Source organism: Notothenia coriiceps, unplaced genomic scaffold (assembly GCF_000735185.1).
Source record: "Notothenia coriiceps isolate Sejong01 unplaced genomic scaffold, NC01 NC01_scaffold00014798, whole genome shotgun sequence".
In the NCBI taxonomy this organism is placed as follows: domain Eukaryota; kingdom Metazoa; phylum Chordata; class Actinopteri; order Perciformes; family Nototheniidae; genus Notothenia; species Notothenia coriiceps.
In genome coordinates this window covers 76021-95834 of record NW_011347499.1, presented here as the reverse complement: position 1 = coordinate 95834, position 19814 = coordinate 76021, and the positions used below count along the sequence as shown (strand labels likewise).

Below are 19814 nucleotides of genomic sequence, written 5' to 3'. Positions count from 1 at the left end.
AGTGTTTGGTTTATGGAGCAGTTTAGTAAATCAGTGCATGACATTAAGGATTTGGGGGATATGGCCCTGTGCCATCTAAGCTAATTTACAGATGGCCCTGAGCCCAATAGAGATTGCCCTGAGAAAATGCGCGCGGACGCAATGGCACGAAGGGTTTGGGGGGCCTCCCCCTAGAAAATGTAGATTTTTGCAGGTCTTACTGTAGATGTTGTCTGGTGCATTCTCTAGACTGAATTATAAGATGAACCACCACAATATTATATTGTACAATTTCAATTTTATTCTTCATTTCAGTTGTTTGTTTGTTCTTGTTTGCTCGCTTGCATGCCCTGCATAGCTATAAGAAATACTTAAGTTGTTGGTCAAGACACTTTCCATCTGATGAAGGCAAATGCCTTCCCAGATGTAAAAAAGTAGAAAACATTACATTCAGTTGTACCTGCCAAAACAAACATTATTTACACTATTATGGCCCCTGTTAAAAATGTTTGTAATGTTATCTACTGTAAGTTGGTCGAAGGAATGCCTCCTCATCCGGAAGCTGACCGAGCAGACCCGAGCAGCAGTCGAGAGGAGCCGAGCGCATCCGCGAAGCACACAACATGGCGACGTCGGAGTTCCCGTTAGCCGGCAAATCTAAATCTCTTCGGTCAAAATGTCCGGTCAAAATAATTTCCCTTTAGCGCAATTCCGCTTCAGTTGCGCCACTTATGTGACAGACAAGAAGAGTATGTGACAGACAATAATAGTCAATTCTAATGTCTAACACTTAATGTGGAGAAAGAGATGTCCTGTATGGGTTGATTGTGCGTTGATCTGTTGGTAATGCCTCGGGGTTCCGGTGGGCATGTAAACAAATGCATAATGCTTCGCTATACTTTGTGGCCTCACCCGGTTGCATTGCGACACTTATTGTTTAGGTGTCTTTTAATAAGCAGGTAGTCATATCATTGGCTAGAACTAGCTGGATCTGATCGATATGGACATAAACGTGAGTGAAGTCTAATCTGACGGGAGAGAGATCAGCTGCTGCTGACGAGTCGACACGCAGCTCTGCATGATCACATGCAGCGGTGAGCGGACAAAACACACACTTCAGGTTAGAATATCACACGTAGCTATTTTAATTACCTCTCAAACTACCTAAACTAGTTATAGATATGTTTAGTTTTACTGTCGGGTCACTCATTACTGGATCCGCGAGCTGCATGATACTGGTATAATAGATTGCCCGATCGGGCAACCAGCAGGTGAGGCTTCATGGCCTGAGCTAAACACTAGATGGCCCCGGGCAGTCCTTAATGTCGAGCCCTGTGCACCAATTCTGTCTCATCTGTGTAAATCTGCCCTCATCTGTGGCAGAACACACTATCATTTATAATGGACGACATGTGTAACTTTCTCACCGCAGCAGAGTGAAAACACTTTTTTGCGTCACTCTTGTCACTGGAGATTTCCCAAGGTGTCAAGATTAGATATATGAGCAAAAAATGCTAAATACATTTATTGGCCAATAACTTAGCGTTTTGATGCGTGTGAAACTGGCTTTTAGTCGGTTGATGAGCCAAAAAACATATATATATATATATATATATATATATAATTTAGGTTTTCATGGCAAGTAGGTGAAAGTTTGTTAATTTTTAGTATCTTGCATGTATCCACGGAAACATATGTTGCTTTTAAAACACATAAGGTTATTATAAGCGCATGTTCTTCCTCTAGTCTACAGTATCACACACGTGTCCTGGTGAACCCAAACTCTAGTAAACAAGTTGCCGCAGCTAAACAGCAGCCTGCTGTAATAACAAAACTATAAATAGGACGGGACCGAGGACGGGCTATATTTGAACATACTCGATTGTGTGAGAGCAGCTACAGCCTGAACACAGAAGATGCCAAAACCATCAAATATTTTAGATGTCCTTTATAAATAACAGTTTAAATGCCACAATATATATATAAATAAATAAAAAATATATATTATTATTATTATTATCTGGTAGGTTTATTCCCTTTTTTTCCATAGCGTATCCAAATATAAATCCATGGAGTAATGTTTACATTTACAAACCATTCACTTCAATCTATGGCAACACAGAGATATTCCATTGAACCAACATACTGTGTGAATTGGAGCAGTTTAAAATACAAATCTGGCAACATTTGGGGTCATAATGGTAAGTGGCAGCTAATAGGTCAGATAGGCAAACATTTGATAAGAAGGTCAGGTTCAATCCCCGGAATAACAGAATTTGGGAGGGAAAATGGCCTTTTCCAGGTGAGAATGTGTAATAGTTGGTGCTTTCCATGCTCCCATATTGTGCAGCATGTCAAACGTATGTGCCAAAGATAGTGCATCCTGTTACTATTTTTGCATCCAGCATGATTTACTGGCATTTCTCAACCATAATGCTTTGCGGTGTTGATATGAGCAAGAGGGTCAAGTCCAAGTGTTGTGACGTAGGCCCAATCCCAAACCGCCCCCTACACCCTACCCCTCCGTTTGCACGTTCGTGGGGAGGGTCCGCCACATTAAACTTAGAGTGTGGAGCGGTGTGGAGGGGGAGTGGGCTCAAGCCATCAAACAGCGAGTCTGCATCGGGTGCTGACTGGAGACCGGTCTCTACCTGACCGGTCTCAATGCTGTGTGTGTCTGTCAGGAAACACGCTATTAACAAGTAGTTCCAGCAAACATCCACTGATAAACTGCGATGTTAACAACCTCATATTTTTTTACTTAGGATCGTATACCTGTGTTTAGTCTAGAAAAAGGTAAACGTGTTCATTTTATTATAAAGTTGTGTATATTTACAGACTGTTGCCAAAACTAAGAAGCTCATAAAAATTAGGTTTAAAACTAAACAAGCTTTACAAAAAAGTAACACAATTAAAGATGTTTGGAGTTTTATTTTAGTTATTAATTTTTAGCCTAAGAGATGCTGATTTGAAATACAGTCTATGATTTGATACCGTTGTCACATACAGCTACGGCATTTCCTGTTTCTACCGGAGAGAGGGGAGTTTGTCCCAAAGCTTGCTGCTGTATTTAATCCCTCCATCTGACAGGAGGGAGCCTCGTTGAGCTGCGAGTGTCACTCCACGGAGTTCACTCCGTCACGGAGGGGTAGTGTGGTAAGGGGTAGGGGGTAAGGTGTAGGGCGTGGTTTGGGATTGGGCCGCAGTATGCATGCTGCATGCAACAGTACTTCCTGAGGGCAGCTGCAGAAAATAGTATAAACAACGAGTGTTTTTGAACACAGCCTTTGTGAACGTGATCAGGGCGTTTGTGAAAAAGGAAAGTAACTCTCAATGAATCTCCCTATAACTAAATACATTTTGAACTTGAAATGCTGGTTTCGGGATCAACGTGACATTCTTCAGAAATGTCGTGTAGATTTTCCATGTAAGTGTCCCTTTAAATACCTCCCCCTGTTCATACTGATCTTTCTCTTCCCCCCCTTTCATTACTGATCTTTCTCTTAACGCATATCGTATTTAAACTGTGTTAAATCCAATAACAAGACCCAGTTCTTCGTTACCTCCTGGCGTAGTGCTGAACAGAGTCCCCCCGGGGGTCGTGGAGTAGTCCTGCGGCATGTGGGCAGCATCGTGGATGGTGACCCGTCTCACGGCCGGGATGTTCTGGCTCCTGGTGGGCTGGCCTGCCGCTGACATGTCTCACAACACGGTTCTGTTTTAATAATACTTAAAGGCCACAGACAGGGCTAGCTGCTTCAGGTGCTCAACACGCAGTGAAGCTGAGAAGTTACCTTGAGCCTCCACGTGGTGAGAGCAGGTCCAAAACATTCCAGGAACCTCCTTCAAAACAACATGTGGAGTGGAGCGCTGTGATTGGCTGGAAACATGGTTGTGACGCCCCCTGTTTCTAGCCAATCACAACACGAGGAGGTTTTATTTCTTCCGGATCTGCAGGCTGCTCTATCAATCCATGGATGTATAATCCAGGGGTATCAATCACAGATACAACTTCAATCGTAACAAATCCTTAATAAAAAAGTATTCACAGTGATATAAAGAACAAAAATACATTTTGTTTTAAAATTACATGCAAAAAACCTTTTTCATGTAATCAAAAACATATTTGTAGTCATAGGAAACATCCAGTAAAATACCCAACGATTGTATGAAGTACAAATATTATGTGCAGGCCTACTATAAAAAACACAACAAATTAATAATATTTTTAAATATTTAAAAAAATAGTTTTCTATGGTATAATTTATATGGTAAGCATCAGTCTATACAACCAATACAATCTACAATAAGAAATACTATAAAAACCTAATGTATTTGGAGCAGTTCTATAAAATAAATCAAATTGCTAATAAAATAAAAAAAGCATTTTGTATGGTTTTGATATGTTAGACCCATAAAATAAAGCACTTTAAATTCCCAATAGTCAATGTAGGAATGTTATTGAATACAAAAAAATATAGAAAAGCTGCACTAATTTCCCATTTTACAAAAAACATGACACCACATTTATGTCACATCTTTGTTTATTAAGTCTTGTAAATGGTTTGAGCTGGTGTACAGGGTAAGATGATCTATACATATGTCAGAATGATTCTGATTGAAAGGCTTGTATACATATTCACGTTTGTTTATCCTCTCTCCAGGACAATACAAAAGAAAAGAAAACAAGTGGTCATAGCTACGAAGCCTCTACATTCCCCATGATGTGGGCGTTGGCCTACTCTAGATAATGCTTAAAGAACATCCATAACAACTCTATGAGGGTGCATAGCATTCTAATTAAATATATTTTGTCATATATTTATACACATATTTTCATAAAAACAGATTTTTTTCTGCATGTGCGCAGTTGCATTCCTTAGGATAGATTAATATGATATTGCGTTTACATTGTCATGTATCCATTCTAAAGGAGTATAGGTGACCTCTATTCTTTCGCCACAGTTAATTTTACAATACTCTTTTTTTAAATACATCGCCATAGGTTACACGTCCTCTCAGGTCACAAGTCTGGTAAAAACTCTCTTTTCTTCCCCCTGATCCAACAAGGTTTCAAACCAAACACCATCACACATTCTCTCTCTCTCTCTCACTCACTCACTCACTCACTCACTCACTCACTCACACACACACACACACACACAGATACACACGGTGGAGTTGTACTGATGTTAGTACAATGGCTCAATGACTTGTTTGATTCAAATTGCAAATCTAAGTTATCGTTCAGGAAGGAAGCAGAAGAATTACATTAAAATAAACTTCAGCCATAAATCTTTTTTGGGTGGCCACATCGAATATCTTCTAATTTTCAAAATGGATTAATACCAACTACATTTGAGCGTACAGGTACCACACCTGACAGACAGAATCCCTTCTCTAATACTTTTCTCATAAACCAGCAAAGAAAATGTTTTCTTGTTATAAGTAGTTTTTTTTTACATTTTATGTCCAACATGAAAGTCTAAATAAGTTTTAAAGCTTTCCCCAGAGACATTTTTAAATTGTAGTCTTCGTGGCTACTTTGTCAGAATCGACAATTTAAAGGACTATACAACTGTAAGCTGATCATATTAATGGAGAGAAATGTCCACAGCGTCAACGGACTGTAATAGGATTGAATGCTGTCCCACGACTGTCAAATCCACCAATGAAGAAAGCAACTATACTGTAGGGAAAACTCTACATGCTAAACATGACACAAATATATTATACCATTTGGGGTTTAAATCTCGAAATTGTAAGGATTATTTCCTTAACACAAGATGAATTAAATTGTCTTTAACATCCCCAAATCTAACTCCCTTCTTGCACTGATACAGTACAAGAGATGATATAGAAGGTAACTCGTCACTTTAGATGAATAATGCTACAGCTAACTTAAATAAAACACTTAATATTAATTTAATGAAACTTTCCTGTTGGAAGAGGTTACTGACTACATACTGAATGCTTCACGTCTCCTCTTTTTTCTTACTTGAATTAAAGAGTCCACCACACACACACACACACACACACACACACACACACACACACACACACACACACACACACACACACACACACACACACACACACACACACACACACCATCCTGCTCTTGCCCCCCTCCTTTACATCCCTATCCCGCCCAAAACACCAACGCCTTCCTCAGAAACACTCACTTTGTGCCCCTCACTCGTCTGTGAAAGGAGGACTTGGAACATAACAAGGAAAACATTTTGATTCTGACCGAGCAGAACGGAAAACCTGAGTGGAGTAACAGTGGAAAACGTGTGATATGTAATAAACATGTGCTATATCAGATGATTCTCTTGTGTGCACGGACAGGACATGAAAACATGTGCATTTGTGTGATGTAGAACTAATGAACTCGCTCATTCATTCATTCAATCGGCGTCTCACTCTTTCAGGCTACAGTAGCATTTACAGCACTTCAATATTGTCCCATTAAATGTGCTACTATGGTACGACCCCGTCAGGTTTCTGCATAAAGGAAGTGCGTTGGAGATGAAGAGAACGATGGGCGGGTTGCAGTGACGTCAGTGTATGAAAATAATAAAGAAATTAATCAAAAACACAAATGGAGCTAGGTTGCAGCAGACTCCTTTTTTCGGTACGGTAATATATCCTGATTTAATTTTTGCTACGTTAGGTGCTGAAAAACAAAGAATCCCTCTCATGCTAGAGCTGTATCTGACTGATGTCTAACTCAAATGCTTTTCCAGAGATTTAGTCATCTACACCGTTCCAAATCATGTATTTCCAGAACCCTGGCTAGCATCGTCATTTTTCTTGCCAGTATTATTGCGGTGGCAAACTCAAAAATCCGACGCTCTCTGACTAGGCAATACGTTTTATTTTATGTCACATGTTTCTGATTATGTGTGTGTGCTTTTGTTTGTGTGTCTTCACAGTTCACGAGTCTGGGGTCAGTGTTAATAAGACATTCACAGTGCTACCTGTCTGTCCCCGCTGCCCGTCACAATCCCATGTTGTTCTCTCGTAGCAAGATGCTATTTTACGCCTGCTACCATTGAACTACAAATCCCTGTACCCCCCCCCCCCCAAGGTGAATCCTTGTTTACGATGCAACCACTGTGTTCAAATGAATGAATGTACATTTTGACGGTGAGGTGCTACAGCTGTTTCAAACAGATAAAGAGGGAGCACATGCAAAGTTTTCAGCGTTAAATGTAGGAGCTAATAAATGCTGATAAGAGGCCTGTGATTTTTTAAAACTGCATATTGACTGAGGCTACTGATAAGGATCAAGATACCGCGCGCTACTTGGAGAAATGACGGAAGAAGTTAGAAAAAGGTCACGATGGAGGAAATCTTTGTGACGTCGAGCCGCTGCACAATACAGTCAAGCAACCAACCCCTATCCAAAGAAAACACCAGGGGCAAAATGTTCCTCACATTGGTCGGACAAATACTTTAAAAACCAAGGTGGACCGAAGGAACGGAAAAACACACAAGCTTCATCCACAAAGGAAAAGACGTTAGCAGCACACGCAGACAGGTACACTCACGAGCGGGGGGCGGGGGAGCAGAGCACGGCGGCTTTTCTTGTTCCGCCGTGACATCCACAGGGCTCAAGAGCCAATCATGAGGCAGGGCTCAGCTCCAAGCCAAGAAACACATGCGGTAGAGAATACGCGCACACATACACACACACACTGACACATGTCCACGTAGCATAGAGTGCATATATCACATTGAGAATAATAGGGGACAGTGAAAGAAGCATCAGTAGGCTCAGCAGGAGCTTAGCTGTATACGGAACCGTCCATCGAGGGATCGATCTTTTTTTTTTTTTGGTGTTATTGGACTCAACTTGCCGACACACACAACTCCTGTTGGCGGGAATAGGGTCCTTAAAAAAGGCCCCAGCTTGGGCCAGCCCCGTACCTTGTACCGCTTCAGTTTGTAGATAATGACAGTTCAAAAGGTCAAAGGGCATGCACCAGCAGTCATCATGCGATTACAGTTCACAGGAAGCACTTTTTGTTTGTTTTTCTCGGTTGTTTTACTGACATTTATGTTTTTTTGTAAAAAAAGAAGAAGAAGAAGAAGAAGAAGAAGAAGAATCATGCCTTAGTCTAGTTGATATTTTTCTTTACAAATGTTATAAAACTACAAGTTGAACTTTTCTTTCATGGTGCTCCATGGTCACACGTTGAGGATGTTTCTGTGTTTGTCATTTTGTAGTTTGCACTTCTTAAGTCTTTGTCTCACGCTTCCTCTCCTCCCCTTCCTCTCATTTCCATCTGCGCTCTGGTTGTGTTTTTGTGGAGGATGATTTGGCAGTGGCTTTCCGGTCCTAGAAAAAAAGAGACGAACAGCATTTAGAAACAAAACCCAGGAAAAGTGAATTTGCCCTTCCAAAATAAAACAAAAAGTGTAACTGAATGCCAAATCATTTATGCCCAAATTCTAATTTTGCACAGAAATGGAACAGCAAGTGAGAGACTTTTGAGTCCGATAAGTTGCTGTAGGCTCTGTCCAAGCACTGGGATGCACTCGTGCTTGTTGTGTGTCCCGTACCTGGAGGACCGGGCAGTATTTGTATTTCAGTGTTTAACTCTCCGCAGAATGGTGCGCTGCGCTGACTGAGCGCCCTTTCTCTCATCCACCCCCACCTGGAGCAAGGAGGCAGGGAGGAGGGAAGGAAACAAGACTCGGACCAGTTAACTGCTGAAGCCTCTACATGTAACCAAAAAACTTGTCTCTCCGTTAGCCGACCGATGTGGCTCTCTGCAGTCCCAAGATACAGACAACAATGACATGATGATGGTTATGCCTCACACTCACAACTATTAAATACATTTAATTCAATTATGACTTCCTCTAGAGTTGAAATTACCCTTAACTCAGATTTGACAACAAATTATAGAGGCTTTGTTGTCAAATCTGCTTTCAACATTTGGCTTGTGGCTATGTGGTAGAATATGAGAGTATAGGCTACGATGAAAAAAGGACTGACGCACCTTTCTGGCAAGCGTGCGTCCGTGTTCGTCTACAAACCGCACCTCGGCAGCATAGTCCTTTTTCTCTTCTCTCTGTACAAGAACAACAAAATGTACATATAAGAACCAATTCATAGTACCCACTTTTACATGAGAATAAATAGTTTGCAAAAAGAATTAATCATGGCCGATATTATATTTATATGTGTTGCAGCACACAACACATCATTTTTGTCGGGGTCTGGGAAAAATGCATTTTGGTGTTGACTTCTAAAGACAAAATAATGACTGTCTTCAACGAGGTTCCCCCTCCAGGCGCAGGAAGCGACTGATGGTCGGCGACCTGACCTGGCCCCGCCTCTGCTCTGCAAGCACTTAGGCCCGCCTCCTGGGGAGAGAAGCCGCGTCCCCTGTCAAAGGGCTGCGTGCGCTGCAGCACATGAGTAACTCGTGTCACACACCGGGGTCAGCAGAGCCTCCTGCACGCTGCCGTCCTGCCCCGACGACACCGAGCCCCCCCAGCCCTGCAGCGAGTCCTTGTCTGCCAGGTAAGGCTGAAACGCGCCGCCTCCCACCATCCTGGAGAGCAAATAATATCAAATTGTTATATTCTTATTGTTTCTTGATTCATATGTAGATTTGCCAAGAGGTACCGTACCGGTTATCCCCGTTGTGGTCCGACCCTCGACTCAGTCCCGAGATCTCAGTCCGCTGGGCGTACACCTGCTGGCCTGCAACGAAAGAAAGCCCTTCCACTGAACCCAGCCCTACACCCCCCCCTCCTCCTCCTACTGCCAGGACCTCCCCTCTCCTCCCGTCCGACCTCTGACCTCCCAGCTGGCCGTTCAGGTTGACCTTGGGCACGGCGCCACTGGCCCTCACCCTGTCCCATTCTGCCAGAGCAGTTGCTGGCTCCTGTGGCGTCTCCTCCTCCTCAACCTCCCCTTCCTCCTCCTCCTCTTCCTCCTCCTCCTCTTCCTCCTCCAGCTCCATAATGGAGCCGCTGGCCCCGCTGCTTGGGCGCCCCAAGCTGTAGGGGAGGGAGAGCGTGGTGCCCTCTGAGTCGTCGGCACGACTGCTCCCATCCAATGAGGAGTCCTCCACTGTGACTAATGAGGGGCTGACCCCCGCGGGCCACACCTGAACATCGGACATCTCCATTAACGTGTCTTCTTCGGTGGTGGCGATGGGGGCGCACTCCAGGCTGGAGACTTCCTGCCAGTAGGGCTCTGCTCCCAGAGGGGAGGGCAGGCTGTACTGCATGGAGGCCGGGGACAGCATCTCATCCTGCACCAGCCCATAACCTGAGGGGGGACAGGGCGAGACAAAAGAGAGACTAACACCACGCAGGCACAGCCGGGGCAGGATGGGGGGGGGGGGTTGATTGTTTCTCCAACCTGTGAGGAAACAGTGGGCTCAGCCCTGTCCCAATATACCAACTATGGACTAGAATCAAGATTTATAAAGCCAATAATGTAGGATCAGGATATATCTATTTTATTGAATGAGCAATCATTTTATTAAGGAAGCCTTAGGAGGCAAGATAGAAAACATATCTATTGTGATCTTTTTACAAAGTGTGAACTTGTTCAATTTCTCTTTGGTGTTAATTACTTAACATGTCTTAAAAAAGGTTATGACAAGATAATCTTTAATAAAATAAATGTTAAGCTAGAATCAATTTAGTTTATTTATTACAATTCAATTAATTTAAGTGACTTCAATCAGAGAATATTTATTGTTGTTGTAACACTCATTTTGACCACAAGAGGCTGAAGTATATCCACTATAAAGGGTTGAAAAAAGAGTTATGTAACATTGTGGTGAGTATTTCTCTTTTATCTACATTATCTTGCCGCTAAGGAAATCATAAATGCATCTACCTGCACTTTTCTTTTTCACCCATTCCACATTTAAACAAAAATAAAATAAAGAATTATCCTGCCAAAACATTTGTTCACCTGTTATAGATATAGATAAACAATTCAGACCCTACATACAAAAAATGGACTGTTTTTGGACTGATATTTGTGGGTTTGATTCAAGCACTTTGGTAATTGGCATTGGGACAAAGCGATAAGAGTGAGGTGAGGGTCAGAGGGGTTTGCTGTATCACCCGTTGTCCGTGAGGTGACGGGTGCAGAGCTCTGGCTTGCCACAGTGAGAGAAAGGGAATCTGCAGAACATACACTTGTTTCTTTATGAGCAAAAAAGTCTAAAGTTATACAGCATATGAACCCTGGGGTTGGCACGATATAAATGTATCATAAGTAACATCTGAGGAAAAAGTCGCAATTGGATTTAAGTAGCCACGGTTAAAAGAGGCCGGTTATTTTAAATGTTCATATATAGTGGTTTAATACAACCAATATTAGAATCAAAGTAGTTAAAGTACATACTTTTATTACGTACGTTCATTTAATTAAAAAAAGCATTTGAATTTTGTTCTTCTTTAGATAACTGTTGAGTGTTAACTAATAAAGGATTAGGCTGTGTGCTGTACATTACATTTGTAATAAGCTGTGATATAAGGATCAAAGCTTTATTAAATGTTTTTGACCATCTATTATCGTTCCAACCCATTTCACACGTTTCTGATTGGGAGTCAGTAGCATCTTGCAGATTCTGCTGAATGCAAGATCCTGTGGCTCTTGCATCATAAGAGGCATGCGTTTGCTTGTGTCTGCATCCCAGGCATCCAAATAAAGGCCACACACACTAACACACACGTACACACACATTAGAGAAAGAGATTTTTTAACTGATTATGCCACTTTTACAACTTGGTCTATATTTGATACCTTTTGAATACTGAATTGATCACATTTTGCAGCATGATTTGTTGTTGTTATTCTGCAAACCTCTTCAGATTCAGGAAGATTACTTTTATGAACTAATAGTAAATGAATAATGTATATTTTTGCGATAAGAAAATATGTTTAACAACTTTCTTTATAGAACTATAATTAGCTACTTGTAAAGAAAGAGCTTGATTAAACCAGTAAAATACACAAGGACAGACACACACAAACACACTTTATATTCAGTGATACATTGTCAATTATTCACTAAAATGTACTTTTTGGCGCATATTTAAAGATAGATATTTTTGATTAAAAGTAAATACAGTTAAATATGTTTGTGATTTTATTCTAAATGTTATTTAATTTAAATATTTTAGTACATTATCTTATTCATTAATTTTTAAGATATGTAGGTTTTCTTTCCACCGCTGGTGTTTTTTCTTTTGTTTCCTTTAATAATATGATTGGGAGCATTTTCATTCATTATCTATGATATGAGTTCTACATCAAGACGTGGTAAACAACCTTTAGAAATAAATGTTGAAAAGTGAATGAACCTTATAATCTAACAGTCTGTGTTTTTCATTAGTGATATTTGAAGACAGCAATACTTTTGTATATGTGACCTGTTTGGATCGGGGAAGCCCGATTACTCTGAGTTCAAATGTTTCATCAATGTTTTCAGATGAATGAAATAAGGCAAAACTGAACAGTAACGGAGTACTTCACCCAGAATGAATGTGAGGATGCGTTCACACTGCTGTGCTTCAATTAGATCAACTACAGTATAGTTATTTTGTTAAATCAAATACATTTAAAAAACAGATTTTGATCATGGTTGTACACATTTGTTATAATCATTTTTATATTTTCATTGTCTATTACATATATATTCATTTTGTTCTATGTTTTGTCCTCGACCTTGTACTTTCCTTGTCATTTCAGTTCCTGTGAATGTGTATTGTATGCACCAAACACCAATACATTTCCTAGTCAGTGAAAACGCACCAGGCAATAAGCCTTCATTTGAAGGAATATGAAAGAAAAGAATGCTTACTTGAGAAAATACATAACATTTATCTAATCGAACCTGCCGTAATATAGCTGTGGAACACTACGAAAGGATGTAGCTAGCTGTATATGGTCCATAATTAACATTATCCTACGTCAGGACCCATTTCAAACTCGTATATATATATATATATATGGTAATGTACAGCTTTTGTAAGAAAATGATTGAGTGATACAAAATAGCAAAATCTACCTTACTTTCTAATTTCAGATTTAAATCATTTCTGGTCAAATTGTTGCAAACAGAACGCAAGCCATAAAATCTATGGTCAATACAAAATATGTATTAATGGGTGAAATACCTCTTTACTGAGTAGTTGTCTCAGAGTGTATGTGTGTATGGATTACATGTGAGTAAGCATGTGTGTGTGTTTCTGGGATGGTAGAGGGCCAGGATGATGGGATGTGGCGTCAGAATGAGGGGAACAGGGAGGAATGAGTGAGCATTAGAATGAGAGTTAAATGAATCTGGGTTAGCCTTTCCCTTCGCTCCTGCTATTTAGAACACACACATACACAGACACACACACACACACACACAGGTGTCAAAGGCACAGGATGTGGTGAAGCACAAATAAACTCCACAGAGATTGTCATAGCACAAGAAAACAACAGAAAACAAACACACTGCACAGCACACCACCACTTTACACACACACACACTCACAAAACTGCACTTATATTTAGATGAGGACACACACTTCTAGCCCACAGGTGAGCCTCAAATGCACACAAATCATCACACACACCCAAACCAACACACAAACACACCTCGAAGCAATATCCCTGCTGGCAGATAACGTTTAGACAATGTTAACGGGGAGTCCGTCGTCACACATGGGCAACACATCGGTTATACAAATCTAATTAAAGTCATAGCTTGTGTTTGAAGTGGGGTTGTATGAGGTACTTATACATAGTCAGTGTATTGCCTACAGCAGATGGCAGATTAGAGAAACAGACCGGGGTAAAAGCAGGGAAATAAAGCACTGTTTTGCTATGGCAAAAAATATCTTGCCATGTAAAACAATATATCTTTATCAGTTTAGGTGTATGCTATATTTAGATTTGTCCTCTTTAATTTGCAGTCAGACAGCATCTTTTGAAGCCATTATACTTCCCATCGATTCCATACTGCAAGCACTACTATTTAGACATACTTATGGCTATTTTACTAATATATATTTAGACTGTAAGTGTAAATATGACACTGAATTTGATCTCCTTGCACTGTCATCGCTACTACCTCTGCTTTTACCACTCTAATTTATTTATTGTGTCTATTTTTTACTGCAGTGTGAGTTGCTAAAGAAATGTTGTTGTACTTTGTATGATAACAAATAAAGATATATTCTTCTTTTCCCTGCTGGTCTATAGCTGAGATTTCTGTGTTCTGCAAGTTCAAATGTCTGACTGTTTTCTTTTGGTGGCTAAAATACATCGACCTGTTCAAAGCAGCACATCGCTTAGCTTCCATTCCAGTATTTTTCTCTGCTTTACCAAACTTCCAGCTATTGTAGGTAAAACACTGACCTAATACAAAACCCACAAAAAAAAAGTAAACTGTCTCTTTAAATGTCGGGATGTAGACTGATTTTGATGAAGAACAATTCTGATATTTACACTGAACAAAAATATAAACGCAACACTTTTGTTTTTGCTCCCATTTTTCATGAGATGAACTCAAAGATCTAAAACATTTTCTATATACACAAAATAACCATTTCTCTCAAATATTGTTCACAAATCTGAAAAAATCTGTGATAGTGAGCACTTCTCCTTTGCCGAGATAATCCATCCCACCTCACAGGTGTGGCATATCAAGATGCTGATTAGACAGCATGATTATTGCACAGGTGTGCCTTAGACTGGCCACAATAAAAGGCCACTCTGAAACGTGCAGTTTTGCTTTATTGGGGGGGTCTGGGGGGGTCCGAAAACCTGTCAGGTTTAACCCTAACCCTAACATGTCACCCACTGACACATTAAAAAATGTTTTAGGGTTTAACCCTAACCCTAACATGTCAGTACCTCTTACTGTCAAATGTAAGTAACTTAGTATGTGTCATTTACTGGGCAAAGGAGAAGTGCTCACTATCACAGATTTTTTCAGATTTGTGAACAATATTTGAGAGAAATGGTTATTTCGTGTATATAGAAAATATTTTAGATCTTTGAGTTCATCTCATGAAAAATGGGAGCAAAAACAAAAGTGTTGCATTTATATTTTTGTTCAGTGTATAATAAGAGACAAAAAGTACAGTCCCATGGATCTAACACTGAGGAATAGGATTCACTTTGCCCATGGATGAAAGACATCGTGCCACAGCAACATTGTACATAGAACATTATGTACTATGCAGCTGACCATGTTACAGCGTAGCATTAAACACAACAACATTTATTTTACAGGTTAAAAATTACAAAAAACCACACATTTGTTTGTTAATAAAGCATTACAAAACGAGACTGAAATACACCCATTGAACAGAGAAAACATTTAAGACTGTACATTGAAAGCATGCCATGCACATAAAGATGTCAGAATCAAAAGCAGTTAATTGTTTTCAGGAAACTCACTCGTCCCAGTCACTGTTCACACCAAACCATCTAAAGGACACCTGGGTACAACTGGGTTTTAAGACCTTTTTTCCAAATACAAACAATTATAATACTAAGAACACTTTGTCTTGCAAGGAAATTCAAAGACTTCCTGTTTGAAAACAATTATAATATATGCAAATCAAATCTTTGCAAGCAGGAACAAATTAAAGTTATTTTATTATTAACTAAACCCAGGTCTGAAACACGCACACACACACACACACACACACACACACACACACACACACACACACACACACACACACACTGTAACAGCAAAGCATGCGGCATGCACATGCACAAACTGTAGTACACACACAGAGCTGATTGAGAGAGGAGGAGGAGGAGAGGGTCCCCACTCGACTGAACGGGGGAGGAGCGCAGGAGAATAAGATGGCAAGAGAAGGAGGAGGCCCAGAGGTCAACATGAGGTCATATGAGGTCAGAGGTCGGACAGGAAGAGCTGTGAGGAAGAAGAGCAGGACAGGGGAGGAAGAGGAGGAGCAGGGCGGCTGGGCAGCGGATATGACATGTCACAGGTTCAGAGACAGACTGAAGGAAGGACGGAAAGAGAGAGAGAGACTGTCCTGAGCAAAGGAGACACTTTGAGACGACCAGAGCATTGTAGTTGTGTTGCAATGTCAGCTGTCAATCAAACTAAATATGTCTGTCTCTTTCCCAGTGAAAGAAAGAGAGAAAGAAAGAAAGAAGAAGAGAGAGAAACAAGGTATGAAGGCCCAGAGCACACTATCATCTGTGAACCACTTTTGAGTAGTGCACCATCCCACACACATGTACACACACACACACACACACACACACACACACACACACACACACACACACACACACACACACACACACACACACACACACACACACACACATAATCTAAAACAATCTCAAACATACTAAATTGAAAATCAGAAATGAATCAAGTGTTGACTTGTTTATTACTTTTAAAATGATGTCAGTTATAGCAAATGTGAGTGTTTCTCATATGAGGTAAGAAGAATCAAAACGTCATGTTTAGGGCTCCAGTATGAGGTGTAATAAATGGCAGTGGCCCAGGCGGCGTTAGTGCATGCTGCAGAAGGCTGGGTTCATGGTGGGAGAATGACACCATTCCTCAAATCTCAGAAACATCATCTCAGCTTCATTACCAATCATCATCATCATCATCATCATCATCATCATCATCATCATCATCATCATCATCATCATCATCATCATCATCAGCAAACCACCATGCAGCCCGACTCCCCTTCAACTTACCCCTTCTGAAAAACGGGGGTCTAATAACTCGGGGCTTGCGCACATGGCGCGTTGGCCTTTTGTCCGTGACCTCTTGTGGAGCAACAGAAACAAAGTAAAACGGCTGGTACCAAAACTCCTGTTTAAGAATTTCTTCTACGATTTTAAGTAGAGCTGAATATACCAACTGTTGGAACCAATATATTTGTCTGAGTGAACACATTCTAGGGGCAATAATAATTGTGAAATAATGGTAGAATAACAAGCTTCTCAAGTGAAACATCTTGAATTATTAAGCATTTTAGAAATCATCTTTGATCAAAAACTACCAAGTACATCAAATTGCTTACTCTGCAATTGAAGTAATCGAGCCTCCTATTAAGTTTGAATCCAAATTCTGTCTTAAGTTTAAATGTTCCTTTTTTTGATCACATCATTGAACAATCAGACATCAGTCCAACCATGAAAATACTAGTATTCATTCCATATATTGCCCTCAACACTTTTAATGAATGACAATTAGGGCCGCACAATTAAACTGTTAAATAATATATTGAAAAAAGTAATTTAAAGCTGCAGAGGAATACTACCCAGAAAATCACATTCTACAGATCATCTTAAAAAATAAAATAAAATAAATAATTTAATATATTTTTCAATGATAATAAAAAAATATCAAAATCCTAATGTCGTAATCAATGGTGATATCAGTTAAAAAATAAAGTAATGGCAATTTGTTTTTCCTTAAAATTGTCCAGCCCTATTTACAATCACATTTTGGCATTATTCAAACATACCCTGAATGGGGAATCTTATTCTAGTCTCATAATAGAAATGGATTTATAACTTGCTATTTAAGGTAAAGTCAAAAGATCTAACCTTGGAGATAGACTGACTTTAGTGTAACAAGGCGGTAAGACTTACGGCCCGTCTACACTACAGCTTCGACAGCTTCAAAAACGGTTTCCAACGCGTCTGCCCATTCACTTTGAATGGGGTGACGTCACGTTGCCTCGCTTTTCGCCGAACTGAATTGTGGGTAGCAGAGCGGAGCTTTCCTGGCGTTTCAGGCTGCAAAAGTTGAGCAATGTTCAACCTTTGAAGCTTCTGAAGCTTTCGGTGGAAGCGTCAGCCAATCAAATCATATGCTGGTACAAGCTCTAGCCAATCAAACCGCTGCTTGTGTGTCAGGGGCGGGAGATTCATGTGATTGGTTGTTGGTCGAGCTTCAGACACGCCCGCCGGCAAGCTTTTTTTGAAGCTGTAGTGTGGACGGGTCGTAAATAAAAGATGAAATTATTTCAAAGTTGCTGTTTGAATGTAGCGGGTTAATTCACTGTTCATTGATAAGGATATAAATAGTTGACGTCTTCTGTGATGTTTGACGTGTTTGTGTGTCTCACCATTGAGGACGCTGGGGGACAGCAGGGTGGAGTCGCGGTCGCTGAGTCGGCAGGCCCCCACCTCTAAAGACCCGGGCACCAGCTGTTGAGGCTGACCCTCCAGAGAGGTAATGATGTCGGCACGATCGATGTTCTTCAGAGCTGTGTAGAGGCTCTCCACTGAGAGGGAAACACAGGGAGTGGGGAGGGAGACAGGTAACAGAGACAGGGAGAAAAACAGGGAGGCATGGGACGTGGACAGGGAAGTCAAACATATTTTAGAGAGCATTATGTTTCGTCAAAAAGACAATCTGACAATTGAATAGACAAAAACAGACTCACGGAATGGGATTTACTCATTTGTAACATGTCTAACCGTAGTGGATCACATCATATAGAACAGGGGTGTCAAACTCAATTTCATCTCGGGCCACATTAGCATGATGGTTTCACTCAAAGGGCCAGTTTTATACACATACAAAAAATACATATATAAATATTTAATATATATAAAATAATGTATTATATTACATTATTGCCTCTGCATTGGATTATTATCGGATAGGGTAATAACTTCATAAGTCTCTTCAGTGAGAACGTCACAAAATGATTAAAAAGAAAAGCCACATTTTGAAAAAAAAGTCAGATTCTGAGAAAAAATGAATATTTTGAATAAAGAAAGTGATTTGATCAAATTTGAGATGCATTGTGGGACATGTAGTTTATGGGCAACGTGCTTCTGTAAATCGGCATGTAACCTTATAATAAACATATTATATTCTTTGCAAGCTCTTTTGGGGCCGCATCAAATGAAATCACGGGCCGGATTTGGCCCCCGGGCCTTGAGTTTGACACCCCTGATATAGAATAGAGAATTAATCCTTAGCTGCTCCAGCTTAAATCTGTTCTATGGGTGGCAGTTTTTGAACCGTAACAAAGGCCAAAAAAGTAAACGTTCACTCAATAAAACAGGCATTAAAATAGGTTTTTAAAAAGTGTGAATCACTGTCACCCAAAGAGGCCCTTGATTGTAAAGTTATAAATGAGCACAACAATTATTAGGCTGATGGGTCCAGTAATAAGCAAGGTTAGCTGTTGATAGATAGCCATACACAGAAACAAATGGTCTCCCCACCAGCTTACGCCTAACGGGGATAACAAACCAGTAGCAATCAACATCTGTGCCTTACAGCAGTTCATTTGTACAGATCATTTCTCATTTCTAAGAGATAAACAGTAGTATGGGACTTACTCTTGGCTCTTTTGCCTTCCCTGCCAGCCCACAGGTTAAGCAGGGCGGAGCTTTGGTCCAGCAGCGAGTTGGGATTCTCCACACGGATCCTGTTAATGTCGTCCACACCAAACTGAAGCTCACGTGCCAACTCTGACAAAAGGACAGGTAGGTAAATAAAAGAGAGCTACAAAGACAGAGAGATACAAAGCTTGTTTGATATTTAAAGAACTAACCTGCCCAGCTCAGACCCAGCTGTTCAGATATGAGGTTGATCTTGAGTTCAGTCCTCTCCATGGCATTCACTGTGGCTTAAATGAAAAATAAGGGGGAAACACAGCATCCCAATTAGAAACTCGCTGCCGTGCCGGTGTTAAATATGTGAACACTTAACTGAGGAGATTATATCCTGAACTAAAATAAAATAAATAAATAAGAAGTCTTAATTCCAGTGTTTGGACAGACCAGCTGATATTCAAGTGACTAAAATTTGGGG

General features: G+C 40.5%; 1 protein-coding gene across 6 annotated transcripts in view; it reads right to left on the bottom strand.

The window, feature by feature from the left end:
* Positions 1-8083: 8083 nt before the first annotated feature.
* ank1b (ankyrin 1, erythrocytic b) overlaps positions 8084-19814 on the bottom strand; it is a 74541-nt gene continuing 62810 nt past the window's right edge. For 2 of the 6 annotated variants that reach the window (XM_010774866.1, XM_010774870.1), the window contains 8 exons: positions 19555-19629; positions 19340-19471; positions 18109-18267; positions 9631-10276; positions 9434-9551; positions 8994-9065; positions 8551-8645; positions 8084-8326 (listed from right to left, as the gene is read on the bottom strand). In XM_010774866.1, the coding sequence (XP_010773168.1) occupies positions 8577-8645; positions 8994-9065; positions 9434-9551; positions 9631-10276; positions 18109-18267; positions 19340-19471; positions 19555-19629 (1271 nt within the window). In that variant the 3' untranslated portion in view covers positions 8084-8326; positions 8551-8576. The remainder of the gene's footprint in view (positions 8327-8550; positions 8646-8993; positions 9066-9433; positions 9552-9630; positions 10277-18108; positions 18268-19339; positions 19472-19554; positions 19630-19814) is intronic. The other 4 variants (XM_010774867.1, XM_010774872.1, XM_010774871.1 and 1 more) reach the window with 4 other exon arrangements.